The sequence below is a fragment of the Crinia signifera genome, chromosome 4 (genome assembly GCF_055691185.1).
Source record: "Crinia signifera chromosome 4, ASM5569118v1, whole genome shotgun sequence".
Classification (NCBI taxonomy): domain Eukaryota; kingdom Metazoa; phylum Chordata; class Amphibia; order Anura; family Myobatrachidae; genus Crinia; species Crinia signifera.
Genome location: NC_139220.1, coordinates 244061825 through 244087345, shown reverse-complemented (window position 1 = coordinate 244087345; position 25521 = coordinate 244061825). Strand labels below are relative to the sequence as shown.

General features: G+C 41.1%; 1 protein-coding gene across 1 annotated transcript in view; it reads right to left on the bottom strand.

Moving 5' to 3' along the window:
• Nucleotides 1-17307: 17307 nt before the first annotated feature.
• Nucleotides 17308-25521, bottom strand: part of HAPLN3 (hyaluronan and proteoglycan link protein 3) — a 42009-nt gene continuing 33795 nt past the window's right edge. The window contains exon 5 of the mRNA XM_083184192.1: nt 17308-25455. Within this exon, the coding sequence (XP_083040318.1) occupies nt 25172-25455 (284 nt within the window). The 3' untranslated portion in view covers nt 17308-25171. The remainder of the gene's footprint in view (nt 25456-25521) is intronic.

Here is a 25521-nt window from a genome sequence, read left to right as displayed (position 1 = left end):
CATGCGCAGACAAAAAAAAATTGTATATATATATATATATATATATATATATACAATTTGTTATGTCTGCGCATGATCTAAATTATGAATGTAAATATCTATAAATGCGACAATGGTCACAGTGCCCTGTAAGATGCAGCATAATTGACATACTGCAGTCATTTGGGGCAAGTATGGGGCAGCAAAGGACTTCCTTATCCAGTGGGGCAGCAACGGCTATATTCAGATTGGTTGTCTCATCTGCACTGCTGCAGTGGAGATGAGCCAGCCAATCTGAATAGCCTTATGCTGGCCACACATCAGACCAACTTTCCTCCGACCATCCAACTAGTTGGCTGAATGGAATAAAAACCTGGTACTGGATAGGAGCTAATGTAATTTGTAATTAAGTCATTTGTTTCCCAAATTGGAATATGGACAACAACTGTCACTCAGACAATGTACTGTAGTCGGACCTGTTTCAATTAAACAATTTCACTGAATGTTTTTGTCCATTCTCCTGAGTTTGTGAGCAAATTGCTTATTGGCATTTGTACCCATACAGTATGATATTTTCAGCACAACCAGCCAACTAGTTGGATGGTTGGAGGAAAGTTGGTCTGATGTGTGGCCAGCATTAGACTCAGATGGCCGATGTTGTGACTGATGGTTACAATGGGTATTCGATGCTGCGCCTTTAGATTAAGCTCTTGTATCTGCAATACCGGCAGTGGCCATCTTTGGACATCACGCACCTCTCTGAATCAAGCCCCATGTTTAGGAGATTACAGATACATGTGAGTTGAGACTCTCACTACCACAAAGCATAGTAGGTAGCTGTGAATACTAGTTAAGTAAAACAAGACAAGCTGTGAATACTAATTAGACTTTGTGGGACACAATGGTAACCTTTAGTACTGCAGAGACGTTTAAACTTATACAACAGAGAAATGAGAAGCCAAATTTGTCATAGATCTCCTTATTAATGGAGAGATATTAACTTAAAGAAAATAATTGACATCTTTTATAAATATACCATAACATAACAAGAGATTCTTATGCTGAAAGTCAATGGATATTTGATGGGTAATCAACTTTTTTACAGCAGGACATTTGACATAGTACAGATAACAATAAAACTGTCAATACGGTAAAGTAAAAATCTTTGCACTGTACTCTGTACCATGGAAGACCTATGAAATAAAGAATTGAGCCAACAAATATAATGAGAAGTTGACATTTTGTTTCAGCTACAAATATATTACTGATGGGACTCTTGGATACTTTTGCCATTCGCGTAAAGCAGGCATGTCCAAACTATGGCCCTCCAGCTGAAACTACAAGTCCCATAATGCCTTGCCACAGTTTTGCTATTAGGGATTGCTGAAACTATGGCAAGGCATGCTGGGATGTGTAGTTTCACAACAGCTGGAGGGCCATTGTTTGGCCATGAATGCTGTAATGCTTTGTGCATGGGAACAGATCACTGTAATATGCAGTAATAGGAGTATGGTGATGAGTGTGAGTGAATTGCTCAGTGTGTTGTGGTTAGTGCAAAGGTTTAACCATTGTGCTACTTGGCAGCACTGGCCTGTATACTAGCTTTTGCCTCTTCTTACAGTATGTGATTAGACTGTGTGTATGAGAAGTCTAATAGAGTAAAGGTGCCCATACACTAGTAAGATGTATCTTCAGATCTGGGTGGTTGGAACAAAAACATGGTTATGGATGAGTGACAGTTTGTCAGTTTTCCAGCATTTCCAAGCAAATGGTCAACTGTCATTTGCTCTCATCCATAACCAGGTTTTTGTTCCAACCAGACAGATCTGCAGATAAATCTGCATGTGTATGGCCACCTTTATAGTAGGGCAATCTGTGATCAAGCACTAAACGCACATATAGGTGAATATGTAAATGCTGGGCTTTCCCAAGGGTCCATTGATAGGTTTCAACTTTGAGTCAACTCACCATAATTTTAGCTTGCGCAGACTGGTATCAAGTCAGTTACAGCCATAGTCACAAGCTGAAATTGTTACACACAACTAAGCCACAGTTGCCAATTCTGACAGTGCTTTCATCAGGGGCATACGTTCATACAGTACCTTGTGCCCGGAGGCAAAATTGAACACTCAAGGGGCTCCAGCTTGCACATCTGCTGACGTACCAGTGACTTGCTAATGGTATATATGGAAGTATAAAGAATCCTTATCGCAGCTAATTTTGCCAATACAGAATCTTTATTTTTGGGTGCTGGCTGCAATGATAATAAATGGAGCTCTGGGGGGGGGGGGGGGGGTCATTTACCAGCCAACCTTAACATTTAACAGGCCTTAATTGAAACATGACAAGAGCGGATTGGTTGGTATAGTATCTCTCACAATTATAGCTCTCTCCAAGCTTTGATTAAAAAAAACTAAAAGTTTTATTTTAGAAAGTGCTCTCCTTTCTTTTATCATATAAGACACAACAACAGAGCTGTAGATTACTATATACACACCTTCATATTCTCCACTCTGCTGTTTCTATTGAGTCTACAGCTCGAGTCGACTACAAAAGGGGTCTGCAGTTAGCAGTGACTAGCAAATCACTATGAAATGAGTACAAAATGATCAGGCCCTTTGTCTTTATTCATTTCTTGGTGCTCTCAGCAGTGTGTGCTGATCGATCTGTCACTGCCCATGTTCTCAATAGAGAAAACAGAGGCGACGACTAGATATTCACTGCATGCAGTCAAAATCTAGTCAGGCAAAAGCGATGTGCGGAACCCAGCATCACCGTCACAGGGGGCCAAGCACATGGAGTGATCCGATCTCCATTTCTAGTCAGATCGCTCAGAAGTGGTGCTGAATTTGCCCCATGGGTACTCTTTACTTAGCACGGTGCCCATCGCGGGCATCGCGGCCATCGCATGCACTACAGTAACGGGTGCGACGCGACCGACGCGATGCCCGCGATTTCCCATAGGGATCAATGTTAAATTTTTCAATGGACTCGATTTTTCAGTTCAATGCCTCAATGCCCGCGATTTTCCCATAGGAAACAATGTTAAATGGGCCAAAGAGCCCAAATAGGCACCCTGAGCAGTGAAATGGCCCCCACAATTGTTAACGACACCCCACGATCAACGCGAACCCGAAGCGTGGCGAGCGCAGCGAGCCCGCGAGGGGCGGCGGTACGCGTCCTCTGACCTTTTCATACCCCCACTATCCACGTCGGCGTGGAGTTGAAAATAGAATAGTGTGGCGAGCGCAGCGAGCCACCGAGCCCAAAGCGTGGCGAGCGGACGCGGATACCTTCACAGGTAAACGCGTCCCTTCGCGGGCTTCACAGGTATCCGCGTCCGCTCGCCACGCTTCGGGCTCGGTGGCTCGCTGCGCTCGCCACACTATTCTATTCTCAACTCCACGCCGACGTGGATAGTGGGGGTATGAAAAGGTCGGAGGACGCGTACCGCCGCCCCTCGCCACGCTTCGGGTTCGCGTTGATCGTGGGGTGTCGTTAACAATTGTGGGGGCCATTTCACTGATCAGGGTGCCTATTTGGGCTCTGTGGCCCATTTAACATTGTTTTCTATGGCAAAATCGCGGGCATTGAGGCATTGAACTGAAAAATCGCGTCCATTGAAAAATTTAACATTGATCCCTATGGGAAATCGCGGGCATCGCGTCGGTCGCGTCACACCCGTTACTGTAGTGCATGCGATGGCCGCGATGCCCGCGATTTTTTACCCCCGATGACCGTGATGGACATCGCGGGCGCCGTGCTAGGTAAAGAGTACTGCCCCGTGTGTATGCCCCTTTACACATTCTTTCAGATGATTTCTTCCATTGGCTTGTAATTGGTCAGCATTGGGTACAACTGGAAGCTGTGGTCTGGGATCATAATGTCATGGAATATTTGGCATTGAGCCCCAGCAGAGAGTAGGAGAATGACATTTTTATGGGCTAGGAACACTGTGGGGCAGAAATGCTTTAGGAAGTCAGAGTTCACATACTGTAACTACTGATATGCTTCTGTCTATTGGAAATGATTGCTGGTTATTACAGGTGTGTCCTCATACATTATTGCTTATGTCACGCTAAACAGCCCTGTTTCGCATTTCAAGTCCTGTACAACTTTGCCAGCACTGGGTACATTTTTTGCTCCTTTTTCCCTCAACAACGTATCTTAGTCACAATGTGATGTGGCTTAAATGCAACAGAAAAATAGCTGTGAAATTGCCCAGGCAACACAACGATGCTTTGATTAAATTAGTATTCAACACTTGTATAACTGTGTGCAACTGAGTCTGAAACTGTATGCAAAGTGCTGCAATGTAGCAGCTGCAGCATTTTTCCATGCCTTTGTGAAGGTCTATTGTGCTTTGTATACAGACTTAGTCATACACAGATATATCATACTGCCCAACTGACACGGGGGGGGGGTAGCAGTTGGGAGTCTCCCCGTCACCCATGAATAGACGCTATGCGCAGGCGCACAGTGTCTATTCATGCCCCCCATGGTGGCAAAACTGGGGGCACGGCCTTATGGGAGCATCACGAGTATAGGCCATGCCTCCTTTCTGCTAGGTCACGCCCTCAAAATTTGGCGCACACCAGCGTTCCTCCTCCTCCTCCCATATCAATGTTGCGAGGTATTGGTATATAAGTGTTAGATATCATATTAATCAGCAAAGTCTCCTGGTGTATCCTCATTGCATCCCATTGTGGCTTATGGGGCATAAACACGTTGTGATTTTTGGCTATTTTCTAAGCAACCTGTCTAGTTCGCTTCAGAAATTAAGCACAAATTGCTCAATGCAAAAAATAGTCAAAATCTAGTCAGATGACTTTGCAAGTGAGTTCAAATAGTAATGTCTGTACAGAACCAGTGACAGCCACAGCGATCTGCTATTTCACAAATCACTTAGCCTTTTTTTTTTTTTTACTTAAATAATGAGTCTTGGAAGCATACAAAGGGGGAAATTTTTTGCTGTTTTCTAAGCAATCTATAAAGATTGCTAAGAAATGAAGTACACATAGCTCCATGTGTACACCCTATAGCGGTGACGATATGCAGTCCCACGCATCCCCATTTCCTGCTCAGCCAAAATCTAGATAAATCGCCTGCATGTGCATAAAGAACACTGAGTTAGCACAGATCGCCCATACACACATCGCTGTGTGTGTATGGGCGATATAGATACTGCGAAGTTCAAGAGTAATCGCCTGCCCTAAATCGCCTAGTTGGTCTGTGCTGGTTGGTCTGTGCTGAGTGATGTAGGCCAGGGAAATCGCCCTTGAGCTTCCCAGTGGCTAGATCACCCATACACATATAGCGATGTGTGTATGGGCAATCTGTGATAACTCAGTGTTCTTTGTGCACATGCAGGTGATCTCTCTAGATTCTGTCTGCATGTACTGTACTAAAGATTTGTGTGGGACGATGCATCGCTACTGCTATGGGGTGTACACATGGAGCGAGTTGTGCTTATTTTCTAAGCGATCTAGATAGATTGCTTAGGAAACAGCAAAAAAACGCACATCCCCCCCCCCCCACCCCGTGTATGCCCCATTTAATACTCATTTTTTAAGTATAAAAAATGCCAAAATAGGCCATTGAAAGCAGGATTGCATTGTACCATTTTGCCAGGTGTCTCACAGCGAATTGTGTATTGCACAGCTAAAAGTATGAGGACAAACAGGCTGCTGGGACTTATTATTTATAGCAGTAGACTCTACTGGGCAATCCGACTATTAGATTACAATTTTCTGCCCAATATAATACTGGAATATTTCTATTCTTTGCTGGGCATCAATTCTGAATTATAACTTCCTAATGGGCATTATTACTGGCATATAACTTCCTAATGGGCAATATTATTATGTAAATTACATCTAGCTGAGCATTACTATTGTCATACTACATACATACAGTATGCATTACTGTGAGTCTAATATACATAGTTGCCAGTACTAGCCTTTATATTACATCCTTTTCAATGATAATATTCAGATATATTATCTTGATGGGTATTATCATTAGCATTTCATAGCTGCGTGGTAGAGTTTTACAGGCATACTGTGTGAAAAATTACTAACAAAGGCATCGTTGTGTTGCCTGGGCAATTTCACAGCTATTTTATACATTCATGTGCATTAAAACAGGAGTATAGCTAATTACTGACCGTTATTGCTGGCATATCGCATATTACTGGGTATTTGCACTGGCATCTAACATATAGCGGCTGCATTAGCGGCTGCATTTTCTAGCCATTATTATGAATGATTTAATAGATTCATTCACTAAGTAACAACAAAATGCAGAGTTAACCTTACCGGCGCTACTGTACAGAGCGTCTAGTGGATTCCACTGAATGCTCCACAGTTCCGTCGGAGCATTTGGTGGAATACCAAGTGTTGTACTGTACGTCTCCCTTGTGGACGCTCTGTTCCCACTTGACAGCATCTCTCAGTGCTTTAAACGGACCATTTTAAGCAGAAAAAAAAAGATCAGTGTTTGACCTGTGGAGGCTTCATGGGCTCCCCTGGAGCACGGGATCACCAAAGTAAAGGGAATCTAACTTCACAATAAGATGCTAAATTATTGACCTAGAACCAACATTTACTTTATTTATATATCACAATAAATAAAATTGTAAGTTTTGGTTTCAATAATTGAATTGTCATTTAGATTTTATAAATTTTCAATTAGGAAAACTGTGGATTTGGGAACTAACAACTTATTGTATTTACACTATGCCATTTTTCTTTTAATTAGCAAATACAATTCCTGACCTGCATGGCTTTGAGTCAATAGACAGACAGGGGTTTATTTACTAAGATGCGAGTTTTATTGAAGATGGTATGTTGCTATGGGCAATCAGATCAGATTTTATTTATTTTCTTCTAGAAGGTGCTAAATAAAAAAAAGTAGAATCTGATTGGTTGCAATGGGCAACACCCCTTCTTCAATAGAAGCCCCATCTTAGTAAATAAACCCCACAGTTTGTATAGTCAATATGTTGAACCTAAAAAAAAAAGAGAAAAACTGCGCTTTGAGGAGAGAGTTGACATCACACAACGTGTAGTATAAAAAAATAGATGTATTAACATATATTCTAAACAAATGAAAAAAACATACAGTAATCACAATTTAGCAATGAATGAGGGAAATTGACACCCCTTCTTTCCTCTTTATGTAGGATCCTGTTTCGGACTTAGTTATTGGCACTGGTAAATTAATGGAGGTATTTGTGCAGACGGACAGTTTTCAATTAACCGCTCACAATTTTTGGGGACCTTTTAAAAAGCTGAGAACCCCTCAGCAAAACACGTCAGTCAGACAAAAAAATCTCAACCACAACTTGCCCACTGTGGATCTTCATAATTGATTCTTCAATTGGATACCTGAACCAGGACTTGTGGACACAATCTTATTTTGAGGAGCGCAATCTCTCCAGTACAGGACATCCATCAGCTGACACCACCCCGAAGGGTTTTAACCATCATCAGCACATAAATTTACCACTGCCAATAACTAAATCCGGTATAGGAACAGGATCCTACATGAGGAAAGAAGGGGTGTCAATTTCCCTCATTCATTGCTAAACTTATGTGAAGTAACATCATTGTGATCACTGTTTTAACAATCTTTTTTAATTATTATTTTTATTTGTTTAGAATATATGTTAATAAATGCATTCATTTTTTATACTACAGATGTGGTCGCTGTAACCCAAGCGGATCCTATCGCGCCATCTGCCATCCACCAGAATGGGACGCGCTCACGTTGAGACACTCACATGCCCCATTCTCAGCATGTGAGACGTTCGCCTGTCCATGTCATGTCCCTGCCCGCCAGATCACCATCTGCCAGAAACCAGCGGATGGCGGTCTGGTGGAAACAATGATAGCAGCCCCATCTGTGTGATATCAAATCTCTCCTCAAAGTGCAGTATTTCTCTTCCTTCCTTTTATTTGTATATACGGGACCAACTATCCATCTAATCAAACTGTTGCTAATTGAGGATGGCCCACAGCAGCGCCTGTAATTATCCCTTAGGGATATCCATCCAATATGCCGACCCTGTATGGTTGACATGCAACAGGTCAACATGTTTAAAATGTTGAAGTAAAAGGTTGTCTATGTCTAAGGCCAACAAATACAAAAGGTCAACGGGTTGAAATTGGTAACATGACAGTGTGTTTTTGAATCTTTATCCATTTTTTTAAAACTTATGCTTTATTTAATATACATGTGGAATACAATCAGGAACAGTAACCGGTGGGGGATGCAGCAGTAGTGGAGCGACATGGGGGACAGCAGTAGTGGAGTACACATTTTTACACTAATTGTGAAATGGACAAATTTTGGTAAAAACCTTGTTTTTGTGTCACCCATTTTCATGTCGACCTTTTTTTTAGCACTGTCGGCTTTTTTTAATCTGTAAATCTTTGAAAAAATTGACCTTTTGCATATAAACCATATATGGTCGACCTACCGACTGTCTATTATATGCAGATCTTTTATACCACACTTGACTCACATACCCATGGCTGCTTATACTGTACCTATGTTTGTGCCACAGTGCTGTCAGTATGCCTCTTCCCTGTTCCACCACTATAAGCTTAAGGAGCTGAAAAGAGTAGACGTGTAGGCCTGGAACTGGAAGTAATCATTTGTATTGTTTTGTGTGCACATGGTATTATACACAAAATAAAGTGGTTCATACATCAGTCACCAATTCCTCAATGGTATATCCACTTCCCCAATCTACAACCCTATTTGCTGATGATAATGGTGATCTCCAATAATGCCATGGTGGACAAAACCAACATGCTAAAAAACCCTGACTCGCAGATACCGATCATTTTTGGCCGGAAACCAGTGAATCAAAGATTTTCTAATGTTGGATTTGACACAACTATCAGAAAAATGCTGGATTCTGCAAATATATTAGTGTATGATCCCATTAACTCATACGTCTTTCCCTCCATAAGCCCATGTGTCACATTTTCCAACATCTAATTTCCCAGTGCACAGGCTGCTCTTTATTAAATTAAAACAATTAAAACAATCTAATGTAATCAATCATTACCTTCAATTACTAATTACTAATAACTTAGAAACATGAAGAATAATGAGAATGATAATAAAGTTGGAAATGTGGTTTGACTTTGAACAGTATTACAAAGTACAGCGACAAATCTTTAGAATCTTCTACTGCCCCTAAAAATGATTGACAGCTGGGAACCAAAGTATGGTGTGTTTGTGAAAGCTAATCCTTATGTATCTTAGGGAGTATACAGTATTTATGTGATATCCTATTAATGTAGCAATGCACAAAACATCAAATGTGTATCCAGTGGTAGTGCATGCTGCACTAATGCAATCACATTCCCTCCAACATGACCCATTCCATTAGGTACAAGATGCTAAGTTCCCGGACTTTCTTACCAGTGGCAGCTGCATAGGTGAGACTGCAGCTCAGTCCAAAATTCAACAGCAACTGCCAGTGTGTCCCAAACAGCGATCTTTGGCTGTGTTTGGGATGGGGGTTGCTGAGGTTCCCCTATTTTAATTTAGGATTGCGCTGCTACCCTAATTATACTGCCACTTTCAAGTTAGATCAGAAGCAGAGGGATTCAGTATTGAATCCCGGCGGTCGGGATCCCGGCGTTCAGAATCCCGACGCCGGAATCCCGACAGCCGAAATGCCGACAAGGGGGGGACGTGGATCGCCCCCCCTTGCGGGCTCGCTGCGCTCGCCACGCAGCGGGCCCGGTGCCTCGCTACGCTCGGCACACTAATTTATTCTCCCTCCTGGGGTGTCGTGGACACCCCAGGAGGGAGAATGTGTCGGCATTTCGGCGGTCGGGATTATACTGCCACTTTCAAGTTAGATCAGAAGCAGAGGGATTCAGTATTGAATCCCGGCGGTCGGGATCCCGGCGTTCAGAATCCCGACGCCGGAATCCCGACAGCCGAAATGCCGACAAGGGGGGGACGTGGATCGCCCCCCCTTGCGGGCTCGCTGCGCTCGCCACGCAGCGGGCCCGGTGCCTCGCTACGCTCGGCACACTAATTTATTCTCCCTCCTGGGGTGTCGTGGACACCCCAGGAGGGAGAATGTGTCGGCATTTCGGCGGTCGGGATTCCGGCATCGGGATTCTGAACGCCGGGATCCCGACCGCCGGGATTTTAACTGCATCCCGAGCAGAGCATTGTGTTGAAGGGTATGGAAACAGCACCCATTCATTTCAAAGGTAAAAAAAAATGTCAGATGCAGTGGACTTGCATCCATCTTTTGGATCGATATTGGGTCCCTATGTCTACATTTGGACCCTTATTCAGATCTGATCGCAGTATAAATTTGTTCTCAAAATCGGCAAAACCATGTGCACTGCAGGTGAGGCAGATGTAAAATATATAGCGAGAGTTAGATTTGTGTGAGTTATTTAGTTTCTGTGCAGGGTTAATGCTGGCTGCATTATTTTACACTGTTTCAACACACTCCACCCAAATTTAACTCTCTCTGCACATGTTTCATCTGCCCCACCTGCAGTGCACATGGTTTTGCCCATTTTGAGAACAAATTAGTACTGCGATCAGATCTGAATAAGGGCCTTAATACAGAAGATTACCAAAATAATATCAATCTTCTCGGGAATGTAAATTTCTTGGCCACATGCACACAAAAGTCTATGGGTGGGATGCTCCAAACAAAAAATGCCGTAAAAGCCCTGTTTTCAGGGGTTTTATTGCATTTTCATATGCAGCAAAGCCCCACCGCCGGGGCTTCGCTGAGGGGGGTTACGCCAGTTCTAGATGGTGTAACCCCATGGAAGCCTATGGGCTTCCCTTCGCGTCCCATGCCGCCCCCCGCCGATCCGCACTGCATCCCCCTCACCTGTGTCCAGGCAGCCTCCAGCTGTGCTGCCCGGACCAGTGACCTCCTCCTTCCTGCACAGCTTCCGGGTGCACCGAGGAGGAGACAGAGCCCTCACAGCCAGGTAAGGGTGCAGGGAGGGAGGGGGGACCTGCTGCACATCGCCGGCCATCACCTTTGAGTTAATAATCGCATATGTTACTGCATATTCGATTATGAACAATGCGAATGCCAGTGATGTGCGGCTGGGGTTATTAGAGAATCCCACCCAATGTATGCACACTGGAGCAGTATAGGCGCTGATGTACAGGGTATGCGCAGAAGAGAAAGAAACACCAGATAAAAATATCACTGTTACAGTAACGTGTTTTTTGGACAGATTCTATTGAAACACAGAGGTGGACTATCTCTACACGTTATGCAAATGCTGCTACTAAGTCCTTCCCAGGGGCACAATTGAGAGCTTTCCAATTTTTTCAAAGTGGCAACCATTTACACTGAAAAAACAGGTTGATTTGCCATATAAGTAATTGCCGCTTTAAAACCAATAGAAATACTCTCCCAAAATCTCTTACTTTCTGATTCTCACAACCTATTACTTTTTGCCTAATGTATCAGTCATGATTGTAAAAGGTCAAAGATCAACGCTCCTCTCTAGTAAGATGTTCTTTGGTGGGGAATATATACACTGCTGTTAAAGTTCTATGTAATGATCAAGAAGACATTTTATGTTGTTTTAAAGCTGTCAAGTTTATACAGACAGCTGTAAGACTTTTAGCTAATTATTACGTTTTAATGTTCTTGTATCCTGACCTTTCTCCATCAGAAACTTAACCAGTTGCACAGCATGGTTGCTGAGCTTTCCCTGATGCAGTTGCATCTAATGCCACCATATTAGAGTACCGTATCATTTGTATAAAAGTAAAGGTCATGTGCCTTGTGGACAATCCAGATATTCATAAAAATACTAATAATAAAAAAAAAACAGAAATGTTGACCATGTATAGCTATTAAAATTGACTCATATTTTATATATATATATATATATATATATATATATATATATATATATATATAGATTGAAAGACCAACGAATATCAAAATAGATTTTACATAAAAATAGAAAATTAATAATCAAATTCGCAAACCACATAACATGCCGGAGCATAACATCCCTCAAGTTGGCATCTGGATGATAGGTCCACCCTAATTAGGCCAATAGGTCAGCCCCATATAGTCCACATGATCAATAGGTTATCATGTCAAATTTCTACAGTGCTTAATTTTGACAGGTTCAAAAGATAGACAGGTTCAGATGGCAAACATGACAATGGTTGGCATAAGCTTTTTTTCTACTTCTAAAATGTTTCATTCTTTACCATACACATGGACAATGATTGGAAATAGCCATCTATCTTGGAACAAGGACACCCCCCCCCCCCCTGTATCCACCATTTGTGTCTTTCATCTTTTTCCATATGTTCTCCTGAGTGTTGCATGAAAGAGACACTACTTTTTTTGGTTTTCTTTTAAATGCAACTTTAAAAAGCTAACAACAGGAACCTATTTAAGAGGGTTTCTTGTTTGCAAAAGACACACAAATGTAAGGATGAGCAGTACAAATTAATATGGTGACATAATAGAAATCGAGCTAGAATGGAAGTGCAACATAATGTTGGGGATATTTGTGACATATCTGACACTAAAGATGATGTTGATGATGAGGATGTTGTTTCTGTTGTCAGGCACCAGCGGAAGAAGTTCCAGCTTATCATAAATTGAATGCCATTGTAAAAGACCTGAATTTTTTACTCAAATCCTGACAACATATGTGAAGGCATCGGTACCATCTTTTAGGATAACATTTGTAGAGGTAGTAACATTAACAATCTAGGCATCTCTCCAATGTTATAGTAATTTTCAGTGAGTTCATGCAACTTATTTAGCAAATTTATAATGATTTGTAAAGTAATAACAAGCAGTTCAGTATAAGCTAAAAGCAGTTTGGACCAGCAGATGAAATAATCATGGCCAACACCCTCATTATCATCCTTGTCATTATTGACCGTAGTTAGTCCTTACGGAAAAAAATGGTGGGGGACAAAACAAACCAAGCACTTCCCCCAAATTGCAGTCCCTGTCACTTAAGTGTTTGGTTTGTTAAACTGTATTATATACAACATAAAGAAAATGACAATTAAATCTTGCACCACTTTTCTTTTTATAATGGACTGTATTTGAGGGGGGTATTGTTTTTTTGCATAACAAAACATTTTTATTGGTTATTGTTGTAATACATTACTAATTTGCAACACATTTTTAACCAGAAAAGTATAGAATGTTAATACAATAGACAAGGTTTATTGAAGAAGGTTAAAAGGAAAGATAAGCCAAGCAAATTAATTGTTGCAATCAGGGCTTACAATGGTCCTGGGGGGAAGGTGGAACTCATCTCCTCCATCGAAAATCCCCCTCCCCATGCTCTAACTTAAAAATAAAATATTGCCACAATTAAAGTAAAGGAAGTGCAAGAACAGTTTAACCTCAGTATGGATGTGATACTGTAACTACTACATGCACACACACACATACGCACTCATACTTTTGTGGAAAACTTTAGTGGTACCCCTAAAGCTTTAGGGGTTATGATAGTGTGAGATATATTTTAGATTCCTGCCACCAGCTGAGACTATAATGTTAGGTCACTTAATAAGAAAAAAAATGTCCTATGCCATAAGTGCTATTCTTAATTAGTTTTCTGATACCCTCTGAATTTTTTTATGGGGTCCTTAAATCTTTGTCACAAGGTTTTGTTGCGACCCCTAAATATCCCTGTGCTTGAGTGTTTTCTTACCTTTAAAGTGTTTCTCTGCAATATGGGACTGAAGAAAAAATGGAGTATCACAAGGGAGTGTTTTGAGCCAGTATTCGGCATGCATATAGATTATGTGGTGCAGAAGCCACCTTTTTGTGTAGCAACAATTGGAATTACAGTGCTACATAGGTCTAGTATATAAGCTATATTTATCAGCTGCTATATTGTCACATCCACAACCACATGTATAACAAACAGTTTGGGCGCTCCAAGTAAGCCAACATCCAACCCAGTATATATTAGTTTCCAGCAAGCTATAATCATAGACTTGTCTGTCAGATACTCCCCTTATTCCGGAGGAGGTCTTTATGCAGTGTTGACCCAGAAGTCAGGGCTCTTGTGCACCAAACACACTGCACCCAATGTAAATATGCCAATGTCTTATTCACATGTACCACAACCTTCACATGAAAGCACAGCAACAGAGGTTCAACTTGATAATAAATAGTAATAGAAGTTTTGGGAAAGGACAAATTATGAACGTCCCTGATCAAACATCCTGGAGAAACGTCATCTTCCTACATCTTTCCAGTGCAATAACCACTGTATCTCTTTAGCATTAACCCCCCTGCATCAATCCACATGTGTGCTACCATTGTCACCCCCCTGCATCTCTTCAATACCACCAGCTTTATGTCTCATCATACCCATCTTGCTATGTCTCACCAGCATCAACCCCTCCATCCACTGTCCTCCAAAACCATTTATGAGTGTCATCTCACCCAGCATCTACTAAACAGCAAACCTTCCCCCCATGTCTCTTCTGCACTACTGCCTAAGCGTTTCACAGCATAACCTTTCCTGCATCTCACCAGCATCATCCCCGAGCATCTCAACTACCTGTGTCCCTCCAGCAGCTCACCCCATCTGTGTCCCTCCAGAATCTCTCCCCACATGTGTCCCTCCAGCAGATAATCCCATGTGTGTCCTTGCAGATGCTGAGTAGTAATGTCACTGCATTTCCACATTCCCCCTCCAAATAGAAAACACAGTTCTGCCCCATTCTGGCTCACTTTAACCACTGCTTGCAATCAGTCATCTAAAAATTTTCTTAATCAATCAATTTAATGAATTAATACAATATTAACATACAAGGATTCCAGACAATGGTTGCAATGAAAGAGAAGCCAGAACTGAAATCTTCAAATCAGCCTATCCCATGCTTACATTTTCTGAATTAAACATTATCTAAAATTAACTAATCAATCATCTTAACTTTTCTGAATTAAACATTTAAATTATTTAATCACTCAATCAAACAATCAATTACCTGTCTTCCACTACATGCATACGGCTTATACACACACACGTGTGTGTGTATATGTGTGCGTGTGTGTGTGTGTGTGTAAACTGGGCAGAGAAATCGCACTGCCAAGTCATTCCCTACGCGTTTCATCATCAGACTTCCTCAGTGGTCTGATATCTACTACCTTAATTTTAAAGGTAATTAAGACAAAAATGACATTATGCCCAAAAATAAGATGTGGACATATTTTTTAAATGTCACAGAATGTCTTTAGTCAAGCTTAGCAAATATATCACGATGGGGGTTATAATACATCAGAAAAGTATACCTTAAAATTGCTTTAAGATGCCAGGGTCCTTGTGACATACAATAGCACAAATTACACAATTAAATAGAGCAGACAAAATACAGAAAATGTGATTTTACTTTACTGTCAACAACCAGTTTCACTACATGTGTTTTTAAATAAAAATGATCATAAGAATAAGAAGATTATAGAATATTATATTAAGAAAAGAATGTTTATTTAATACAAATTCAAACAATGTTATGGTGTATATTACATTAAAAACAACTTGAGGGGAAAAAAAGAAAATTAAAATTCATTACATAAAAGCACATTTACATATATAACATAATAGCACCTTTTGTTACAAACATAATATAATATAGTCCCTTTATCTCTCTGGTAAATTAGCTTCAAATAAAATGTTTTTTAAAAAATGAGTAATTTAGTGAATAGGCGCAGATAAATAAAAAAAAGTTACAACAATGTCTCTTGGAATACACAAAAGATTTCTATATAGAATATAAATTAAAACTGCCACAAAAGCTCTGTATTCAAAAAGAGTGCGAGGTAAAAAGTAAACGTGTCAAAATAAAGGATATTGAGAGGAATATCACACAGCAAGGAACTCTCATAGATATTCTCTTATGGGAAAACATTATTATTACCTTGTCTTTGCAGGATCCTGCCTTTATAGCTGACATACTGTACAGTACAGTAGCAGTCGTGGATAACCCTATATGGTAAAACAATACACGTACAGTAATATAAAAGTGACACATTTTAATGGCTAACTAAAAACAAGAACATTAACTGGTTGACTAAAATGTTGCCAGTCCCACTCCAACAGACCACACAACAGAAATGACCATCATAATCCTAGTTATATTATTAGGCTCCATCAAGTTACAAATACAGGGTCAGATTCAGTAAAGAATAAAAGCAAGTGATTTAGTGTCTGGAACAAACCATGTTGCTATGCAAGGGGAGCAAATCCATGTATATTGTTTATCTGCAAGGTAAATACTGCTTGTATTTTAACACTGCAATTTAGATTTCAATTTGAACACACCCCTCCCAAATCTAAATCTTTCAACACGGTACATGTCCCCCCTGCAGTGCAATATGGTTTTGCCTATCTGCATGGGTTTTTTGCTTTGCTAATAAAAGCTGAATCAGGCCCACATTGCGAAATTGCCGGTTAATGGAGCAGCAAAGCAAAAGTTGCGCTCAGACGATGACATCACCAGAACTGCACTTATTTTGTGCAACGTTTTAGTAAAGCTTTGCTCCTTTTTTTATTTGCAAGCTTTCAGGATCCTGTCACCTCGCAATGCCAGAGATTTTTTTTCCCCTCCTCAAATTAGTTCTTCAAATTTTCCAAAAACACAAGCAGTTACTAACTATTTTCTGATATAAAACATTCCCAAAGGCAAGATTTTTACCACAGAAAATACTCTAAAGGTGTTTCCAACGCAATTTGTTATTATTCATAGTCCAGCAGTATACAAGCCGTTCTGCTAGTCTTATAAATCGCTTTGCATTCATTATACCGTTTTCAGTAATGTCATTTTGTTTTGCAGGGACATAGCACAAGGCCGTCCTACTTATACACTTGTGACCAGTGTTCCCTCTAAGCTGTGCGCATGTGCGCGCGCACACACCTTGACGAGCGCGCGCACAGACATTACAACTAAGCGCACAAAGCAGCAGTGGTCCCTTTTTGCAGTTGTGGACTCAAGTAATGTGTGTTTCACCCATTAACTATATTGTGTACTGTATTTTGAATGTTTAAATGTGTAATATCATTTTGAAGTAAAGTTAGCACAAATGCTGAACGTCATTTTCCAGTTATTTATAAGTGACGCACAAAAATGTAAATTTCATTCCAAAGTTGCACAGCCAAAATCTTTAGCTGCACACAGCCTTCGTAAAATTAGAGGGAACATTGCTTGTGACCAATGCAACTCGCACAGTAGAGAGAAATGACAATACTTTGCATAGTGACCTAAATACATATATACAAAGCTCAAAAGGAAGCAATACGGAGATTTCTTTTTTTTTGCCTGAAAGTACAGTAACCAGAAGTTGAAAAACTCATTCAACTATACCGTCCTTATGAGACACATTTATATTAATGACCATTTTTGTAGTTGAGTTTTGACAGCGGGGTATGGAGGAAAGGAAATGGCTGTAAATATAAATGACAGAGAAGAAGCCTGAAGGAAAGCCACGACAAACGACATTTTTTACAGGACTAACTATTGCCAACTACTATACTGCTGTTCCTGCGTCCGAGGATTCCATGAGTAGTTCTGCCATTACCACTACTTAAGTAGCACAGGAATAAGTGAAGTAATTGCTAGTGTATACCTTTAATGTATACATGCCAAGTAAATTGACATAGAATCAATTCACTAATGATTCCATTTCATTAGTAACCGTTTGAACTCGTGAACACCTAGTTGCTATTTATGCGCTTTTCCTGTCTTCTTGCTCCCACTGTTGTATAATTTTTGCAGTACCTATTTCTCATGCATTAATGCACAATATATAGCACTGGTAAGAATGCAGTGCATGAGGTGGCATTAGAAACATGGTAAAACCCATGATAAATATAAATGAGATTTATGTACGTTTCTGTATTTTTCCAGCATACAAAGAGCATGTTAATATTAATTTAGAACAAGCTAAAGGATATTATCAGGAGCGAGCTGCAAAAGTGACTGAATAGTCCTTTATAACAAGGGTAAATGCATAAAGAAAGCATGAACTGCCCTCTCATGTATGGATTGGACACTATGATGTACAAGCCAGGGAAGGCACATACAGTGGAGCGCCTTTCTTCCTAAGTGGCCCTGTGCAGATTTGTTCTGTTTATCTGTTTGCCGTTGGCCACCTGGAGACCTCGCGGTTTTTACACAAACTGGGAAGCTCATTGAGAAACTTGGAATGCTGCCATTCTGGGAATACAGAGGAGAGCTGTTCTTGAAGTAGCCCATTTTCCTGCCTGCCACGTGGACGCCCACTTTGAATAGAAGCGGCAGTGTGGATTCTGTGCACTAGGAAATGCATTGAGTATCTCCAATACTTACTGTTAACTGGGTGTAACAACATCAACACACGGGTTAACACTTCGTCTGCCAGATAGTGTAGGCATAGCACATCATAAAGTTCTGCTTGTAAGTTAACATGACTAGATTATAGCACATAGAGATCTAACAGCAGCAAGCCTCAAACATAAATCTATTTGCTGGGATATCCCATAATTAGTAATGACATGACCGATAATCACATTTATTACTTTTTTCTATTTCCTTGCAGCTAAAAAAAAAAAACATTTAAACCAATCAGCTTTTCTATGCACTATTAATATGTACAAATGGGAATCAATTTAAAGTACTAAAAGTGCTTTTAAAGCGTAAAATACGTTTCAATCTTTCAGTGGTTGCTAAGCAAGCGATTACCAAGATATATTAGATCAAATAATGGCTAAAGAGGAGTTCTAAAATCTGCTCTTGTGGTTTTTATTATGATTATTTTGATTATTTTTATGATTGTTTTTTTATTATAATAAACATGTTCCAAAAGCAATGGCGAGATACCTTGAAAATAAAGATGAAGCGAAGGACTTGTCATTTGTCTTTAGAAGTATGTGCGAGTGCTAAGGGTTAACATTTGTACTTTAATATGATTATTTATAAATGAATAAGAATAAAGCGCTGTTCCGCTGTTTTCTGCAGTGTTCCTAATGAAAGCAGCCTTGCTGCCTACGCCTGCTTGCAGCATCGATGAAAGCTCTATAAAAATCCCAATATTACTAACGGTTTTTTCTCTCTGGCTCAATGTAAAACAAAAGTCTGCCAGCGTTAATCATGTAAGTACATTTTCGGTTCTTCCTTGATGGATGGAATGATGAAAACAGAACAATGATCTGATCGATACGGCAGCCCTCACCCCTCCAAATCTGTGATTTTTCAGGATTCATTAAAAAGAAAGAGTGGCACAGATGAAATGCGCAGTCATTGATTTTGCATCAAGTAGGTTTTTGATCCCTTGACAAAATAACTCTGTATGTCTGATGGCAAAATCAATTTCCTACTTCGGGAGCAACACTATAACATGTGACCTGCAATCACTGTGAACAGTCTATTAAAGTAGTATTGTCAGTCTGGACCTCCTGTCCACTTGTTCTCAAATAGAAGGGCCTTTATTCTGATCTGTGCGGAAATTCCCGCATTCTTACGGAGCGGTCAGCACGCAACGGTGTTTTGCCGCATGCGGCCATCGTCCGTAGAAACGCCCACGTGTCCTCCGCATTCGGACGGACTCACTCTTTAAGAACAGGGCGTGTTTACGGACGACATACAAACCATGCGTGTGCGGGAGAAACACTCCGATTCGGCACGGTATTACAGAGTATTACAGAGTATGCTCGGGAATACCGCATCCGAACGGGAGCCAAGCGGTGCTACCGCACGTAAGCGGAGTATTTACGCCAAACAACCCACTATGAAGTATCTTCTGCAATACATCACATGACCCACTTATTCAATTACCTATCCTCATAAAAAACTGCTTATTTGGAATTGGAATCAATTAGATGCCAATATATCCTTACAAGCATGCCTAACACATGCATTGCACACATTAACCCTTACAGCAATTGAAGCAGCAATGGTTTCAATTAAAGCACTGACAAGCGTCCTATTAGTGAGTAATGAGTAAAGGAGTAGATTCTATTGGGTTCAGGTGTTAATGGTTGTAGTCATTAGGCGTACGTTCGCCTAGCGCATGAACGAGTGGTGTCCGCAAAGCAATAGTACACTTGTGGACACCGCACATTTCTGCCCTTTTTGATCGCGTGCATTCGGAGTGGTTTCCGAATGTACGCCCCCCAACATAAGTGTACTCCCCCGTGTCCGCCCATGTTTCCGCCCCGTTTTGCCCACTTTGAAACTACGCCCATGTGTCATTCCGCATGACGCCCATAATACGCCCCTATTTCCCGAATGATAGCGGTGAACAGTTCTGGACGGGATCTGGCCGAACTGGTACCGAGTCAATGCGTGGCACATGCGCGTTGCGTTCTCCACGCATGCGCAGACGCCGTAAAGACGCGATCCGAAAGTATGCGGTAAAGTCCGCGTCAATCAGAATAAGGGCCAAGGTGTGATGGCTCAATGACTGGCAGCTAGAGCTTTATGGGTAAAATAGCTCACATGGCTATACCCATGAATGTATAGGTCACTGTCACTTCTGCCTCTATAAAAAATGCCCCTTTATACCTGTTTTTCCTATTGTGCAAATTTAAAAAAATAAAGCAGGTAAAGAATAATAAAATAAGCACACTGATGTTGCTGGGGGTTTTGCGGACAGTTCAACATCAATTTGCCTCTCAGGGCCAGATGTACTAAGCTTCAAAAGTGATAAAATGGAGAGTGATAAACAGCCAATCAGCTCTTACCTGCCATGTCACAGACTGTGTTTGAAAAATGTCAGGCAAGAGATGATTGGCTGGTTGTTTAATCTTAATTTTATCACCTTTGAAGCTTAGTGCATCTGGCCCTTAGTGAGTTACTAGTGGAGCCTATTAGATATGGAACCAACAATTGTAAAAAATGACAACTGTGAATCACAAGCAACCAAGTCTTTCTTTGTAACCCGACCCATGCTCACAGCCTACAGAGACGCTGCTAAATCACATCATGTTTTTAAAAATAAAACACTTTTACTGAGGACACGTGAAGGTGTTGCCTGTAACAACCAAATAAATTCTAGCTATCATTCTACAGAATGTGCTAGAGATGTACTATGCTTTGGTTGGCTGTTACTTTGGGGGTGATTCAGACCTGATCGTTTAGGTCCAAATTCACTGCCCTGGGCAATGGTGGAGGTTTGTGCATTCGCGAATATGCACATGTGCAAACCCCCCCATTCGCACCAGGATGGGCCTTCGTGGCATTGGGCAGGTACAGGGTACATCCCAGTGTATTATAGGCATACCCCTACGAACCCAGACGAGCTTATGCATGCTCTGGGCGGGCGGCTGACATCACATGACGTCGACGCCCACCCCCAATTCGTTGGATATCAGGCATCTGAAACGTAAGTATAAACGTACTTTTCAGAGCGAAGGCTAGAGAGATCATTGGATGGTAAGCGACCATTGAATTATTTCTCCAGTTAGCATACACATCCCCTCACATGTCAGTGCGGGGACTTGGTTGGGCGGGGTGGCGTGCATTTGGCGGGGCGCCGTGTACCTGCTCACTAGGCAGCAAATATACGCAGCATAGCGAGCAGGCCTGATTCAGAATCTTTACTTCTCTCCACTTAATCATCCTCAAAGGCATAGTACATATGTCCCTGTAATACTGTAGATCAGAAGAAGATCAAGTCAGGCACTCCAGCTCCTGGGGAACTACACATCCCAGAATGCCATGGAGTCATTGTGTTAACAGACACCCTCTGGCAGAGCATACTAGGCTGCGCAGTTCCAAAGCAGCAGGGGGGGGGGGGGGGGGCACAGGTTTCCTACCCCTATAATGATAGCTACATTTTGATTAGTCGATATAGGCAACACTTCTAGTTGTCTTTACAGGGTATGCTAAGCCTCCGTTCTATCACCTACCATTACAGCTACAATGGAAATGGGTGGCATTACATGGAATGAGTGGATTTGGACAGTAAAGCTGCTATTCGCTATACTGAATTCGTGTTACAGTGACAACACCAATATCTCTATTTGCCTTCAGCTGCAGAAACAAGGCATTATGCTGCCAGCACATTCTTCTATAGTCTATCCACTTATCTAAATGGAACATAGCCTTGACTTCCATCTGCAGGACACAGAAGACCGGATTTCTAAAAAGTTTTGTTGATAAAGGTTAAAGCACAATAACTTACAAAGCAAAGCAATGTGTTTTTTTTCTAAGAGATATATTGTGCGTGTAGCTGAAATAAAATATTATCCAAAGCACTTTATATTGGATGAGACTAAGCATCGGGAACTTTTGAAAAAAAAAAAACAATTTGAGAGTTTGTAATGTATGATTTATGTGAAACCTTGTATTTAGTGGCCGTCTGTATGAAACATTCCTCATCGGCCAGTCGCACAATGTAAAGCATATAGTTGCATATGTGCCAAATAAGATCGTGACATTTGGGTTAGGTCTGTGTCAGCTGATGAGGGAAATTTAGCACGTAGCGGGTATGAAATATGGATATGTATCAGCTGCACAAACAATGGTTAAAGCCCCACTGTTCTACCTCGTACTGGTAACAGCTTCCATAATTTACTCTAGCTTACTAGACAGCCAAGGTTGCTTTAGCACTGCTGCAAAGGAAGGTACAGTACTAGTGGTGGAAATTGGGAGTGGTTGGCCCAGGTGCAAAAATATAATTTGGGCCTCCACACAACAGTGGGTGGCAGCAGTGGACCCCTTAGCCCTCAGGGGCCTCGGTGCAATGCGCCTGCTGCACCAATGGAAGTTCCACCTCTGTACAGCACTAACTGATCTGACAGCCTTTATGTACTGTAATGTCATTATTTGTTGTAAGCAGGGCTGTGCTGATGCAGGGTTGTATATTTCAACAAGGGACTGGATTGTAGCTAGGCAAACATATAGCACTACAATAGCACTACATGGGGCAGATGTACTAAGCCTTGTAGATAAAGCAGATTTGCCTATTTTTACAGTCTCCTCTTCGGGAGAAGCCAGGAGACTGTCAGCAGCACTTCGGGCTGCGGGGCCTTATGTAGACATCATCAAGTAGTACAAATCCCGCAATTTGCAGGTCTTCGGAGGGAGGGGCGGGGCCAAATGGTGTTTACATATGTAGCCCCTCCCCTGAAAAGCCGCGAATCATGGTAATTTACCGCTGCGGCCAGGGAGATTTGAGGGGGTTCCAGTGGTATACGGGAGGGTTTCCCACCTTTCTGGGGGGCCGGGAGGGGGACCCGATTTTTGGGAGCTGCAGCAGAGCATGCTAGGATGTGTAGTTCAACAACAGCTGGAGGGCCAATGGTTCCCCATCCCTGTCCGAACACATATAGCAGCATTCCAGTATTATAAAGAGTGCACCAGATTTATGTCAGGCTAACAGCAGATACACCAAAAGTACAATGCACAATGACAGGGTTCTGCGACTGCAACACTAATACCTCACATTAATCACATTGGTGAATCCAAATTAATTTACTTCCAATATTGAATAAAAAAAGAAAACAGATAAAAACATCATTATTTTGTTGGTATCAAGTCTGAATATTAGTATTTTATCATTATTGTTTGATACGCTGCTGAAACACAAAGTGTATCAAATATATGTATATGTATTCTTATGTTCATTCATTCATGAGGTGTCACAAACAAGAATCTGTGCTGCACAGTGGAAAAGCCAAGCCAATGACAAAGCCATACAGAAATAGCATGAAAAGTGGTGTGAGATCTTTTTCAAGCATATTCAAGGATGGGTTTGTGTGAAGCCAAGACTGCGCTTGTAACACAAAGGGGTGTATTCGATTAGCTGCGAATGGGGCAAAGTGCTTGGGAAAGCTGGCAACGGCACTTTATCTCACCCTTTCTCATGCGGGTTTTCTCCTAAGCACACAAGGCTGGAGGAGTTAAAGGCATTAAAAAGTCCTCATCATCATTACACAAACATCCTTTAACTCTTTGAGTGCCAAAATCTCTGTGAGAGATGTTCAAAATATCCACTAAACAAATGCCAGCATCGCTGACATTTGTTATATAAATTCAAATAAAATGCGTAGCGTAAACAAAGATTATATTTCCTATATAAAGGTAAACAATTACAGATCATTGTGATGAATAAAAAATGTTTGCTTGGCAACATCTATTTTGACAAATTCACTTGGCACTCAAAGGGTTAAATGGTATTTGCACCATCTGGGTGTAATCCAGCTACTGACAGGCGAGTCTTCCCTGATTTTCAATAGTGTCCTTTACTGTACAAAATCTGCTAAAATGTCAAGTTTTTCAAGATGGCTTGACTGCAATGTCCAGATTAGCAATGACACATTTTTAAAATATTATCTAATAAAATCATATACATTTAATGATTCACTCCTTCACATATGGGAATAATGTGTTTAATGTGTGCTAATGCAGATAAAAGGCAAAGATCCAAGATCTTTAATATTAATGCACATGACTTTACACTTATATTTATTGCCTGCACACCGAGACTCTGAGCAGAGTTGGAGATTCTATATTATCCATAATAAAAATAATTGTATTAAATGTTTGAAAATATTAAAATAAATATTCAGTACTCCTAATGACAGCCCTCAAATCTTGTGTGGTCTGCATAGCATTTGATCAGAAGGCATGCTTTTCTTGTTAGACATTGCGCCATCTGCTGGTGGAATAAATGATTGCAGTAGCAATCTACACCAGTTCTGTATTGTACGCTAGTGTGCATTTTACACATATATGCTCATCACAGCTCACAGCCATTGTTATGTGCTGCAATTATATATCCATCATAAATAAGTGAGTGAGCTTACAATGATGCACAGCAATGCTTCAAGCTCTGTTCTGTGGCTGCGTGTGATATTTTCAGTCGGTGCAATGGACCTTATACTGTACAATCACAGGTATTAATACTCTTTACCTTATTTTGCAGTATAAAATATATAGTTTTGGTGAACTATAGTCATATATTTGACACAAGCACAATAAAATGACAGTTTGGCATCACCAGTTTACCTATCATTAGCCTTATGGCTTAGATTTGCAATTGTTTTCTGTTACAGTTCATTGCGATGAGATAGATTTGTCTGGCAGATATTCTCCATCCTTTGTCCACACCTTTGTTCGGAGGGAACAAGAGCGTATTCTGTAAAAAGTAAATGTTCACAGTGTCCTGGAGGGGGCAGTATAGTACTTAACTCATCTTATAGCAATATACTCCAAATTTCATATGTTTTACTGGAAATCCAACGCTCCGTACACCCGGTTCTGGTGGTCCACAGTTAGGGCGTGGGAAGGCAATTGGATATCTGATGCTGCCATCATCCAACCATCCAGCATCGCAGCGGTCCAAGTCTACGAATTTCCAGGCAGCAAAGAGCTGACCAACCTTGGCAATTTGAGCGCCATCCTGAACGCAGGCTTCTCTGGCCTCCGCAAATGTCAGCTTGTTAGGATGCTGGAGGTAGTACACTCTACCTGTAGGGAGGACAAGTAACCAATTAGACAATGCACAGAATAAACAACTGCACAGTGACATGTAGC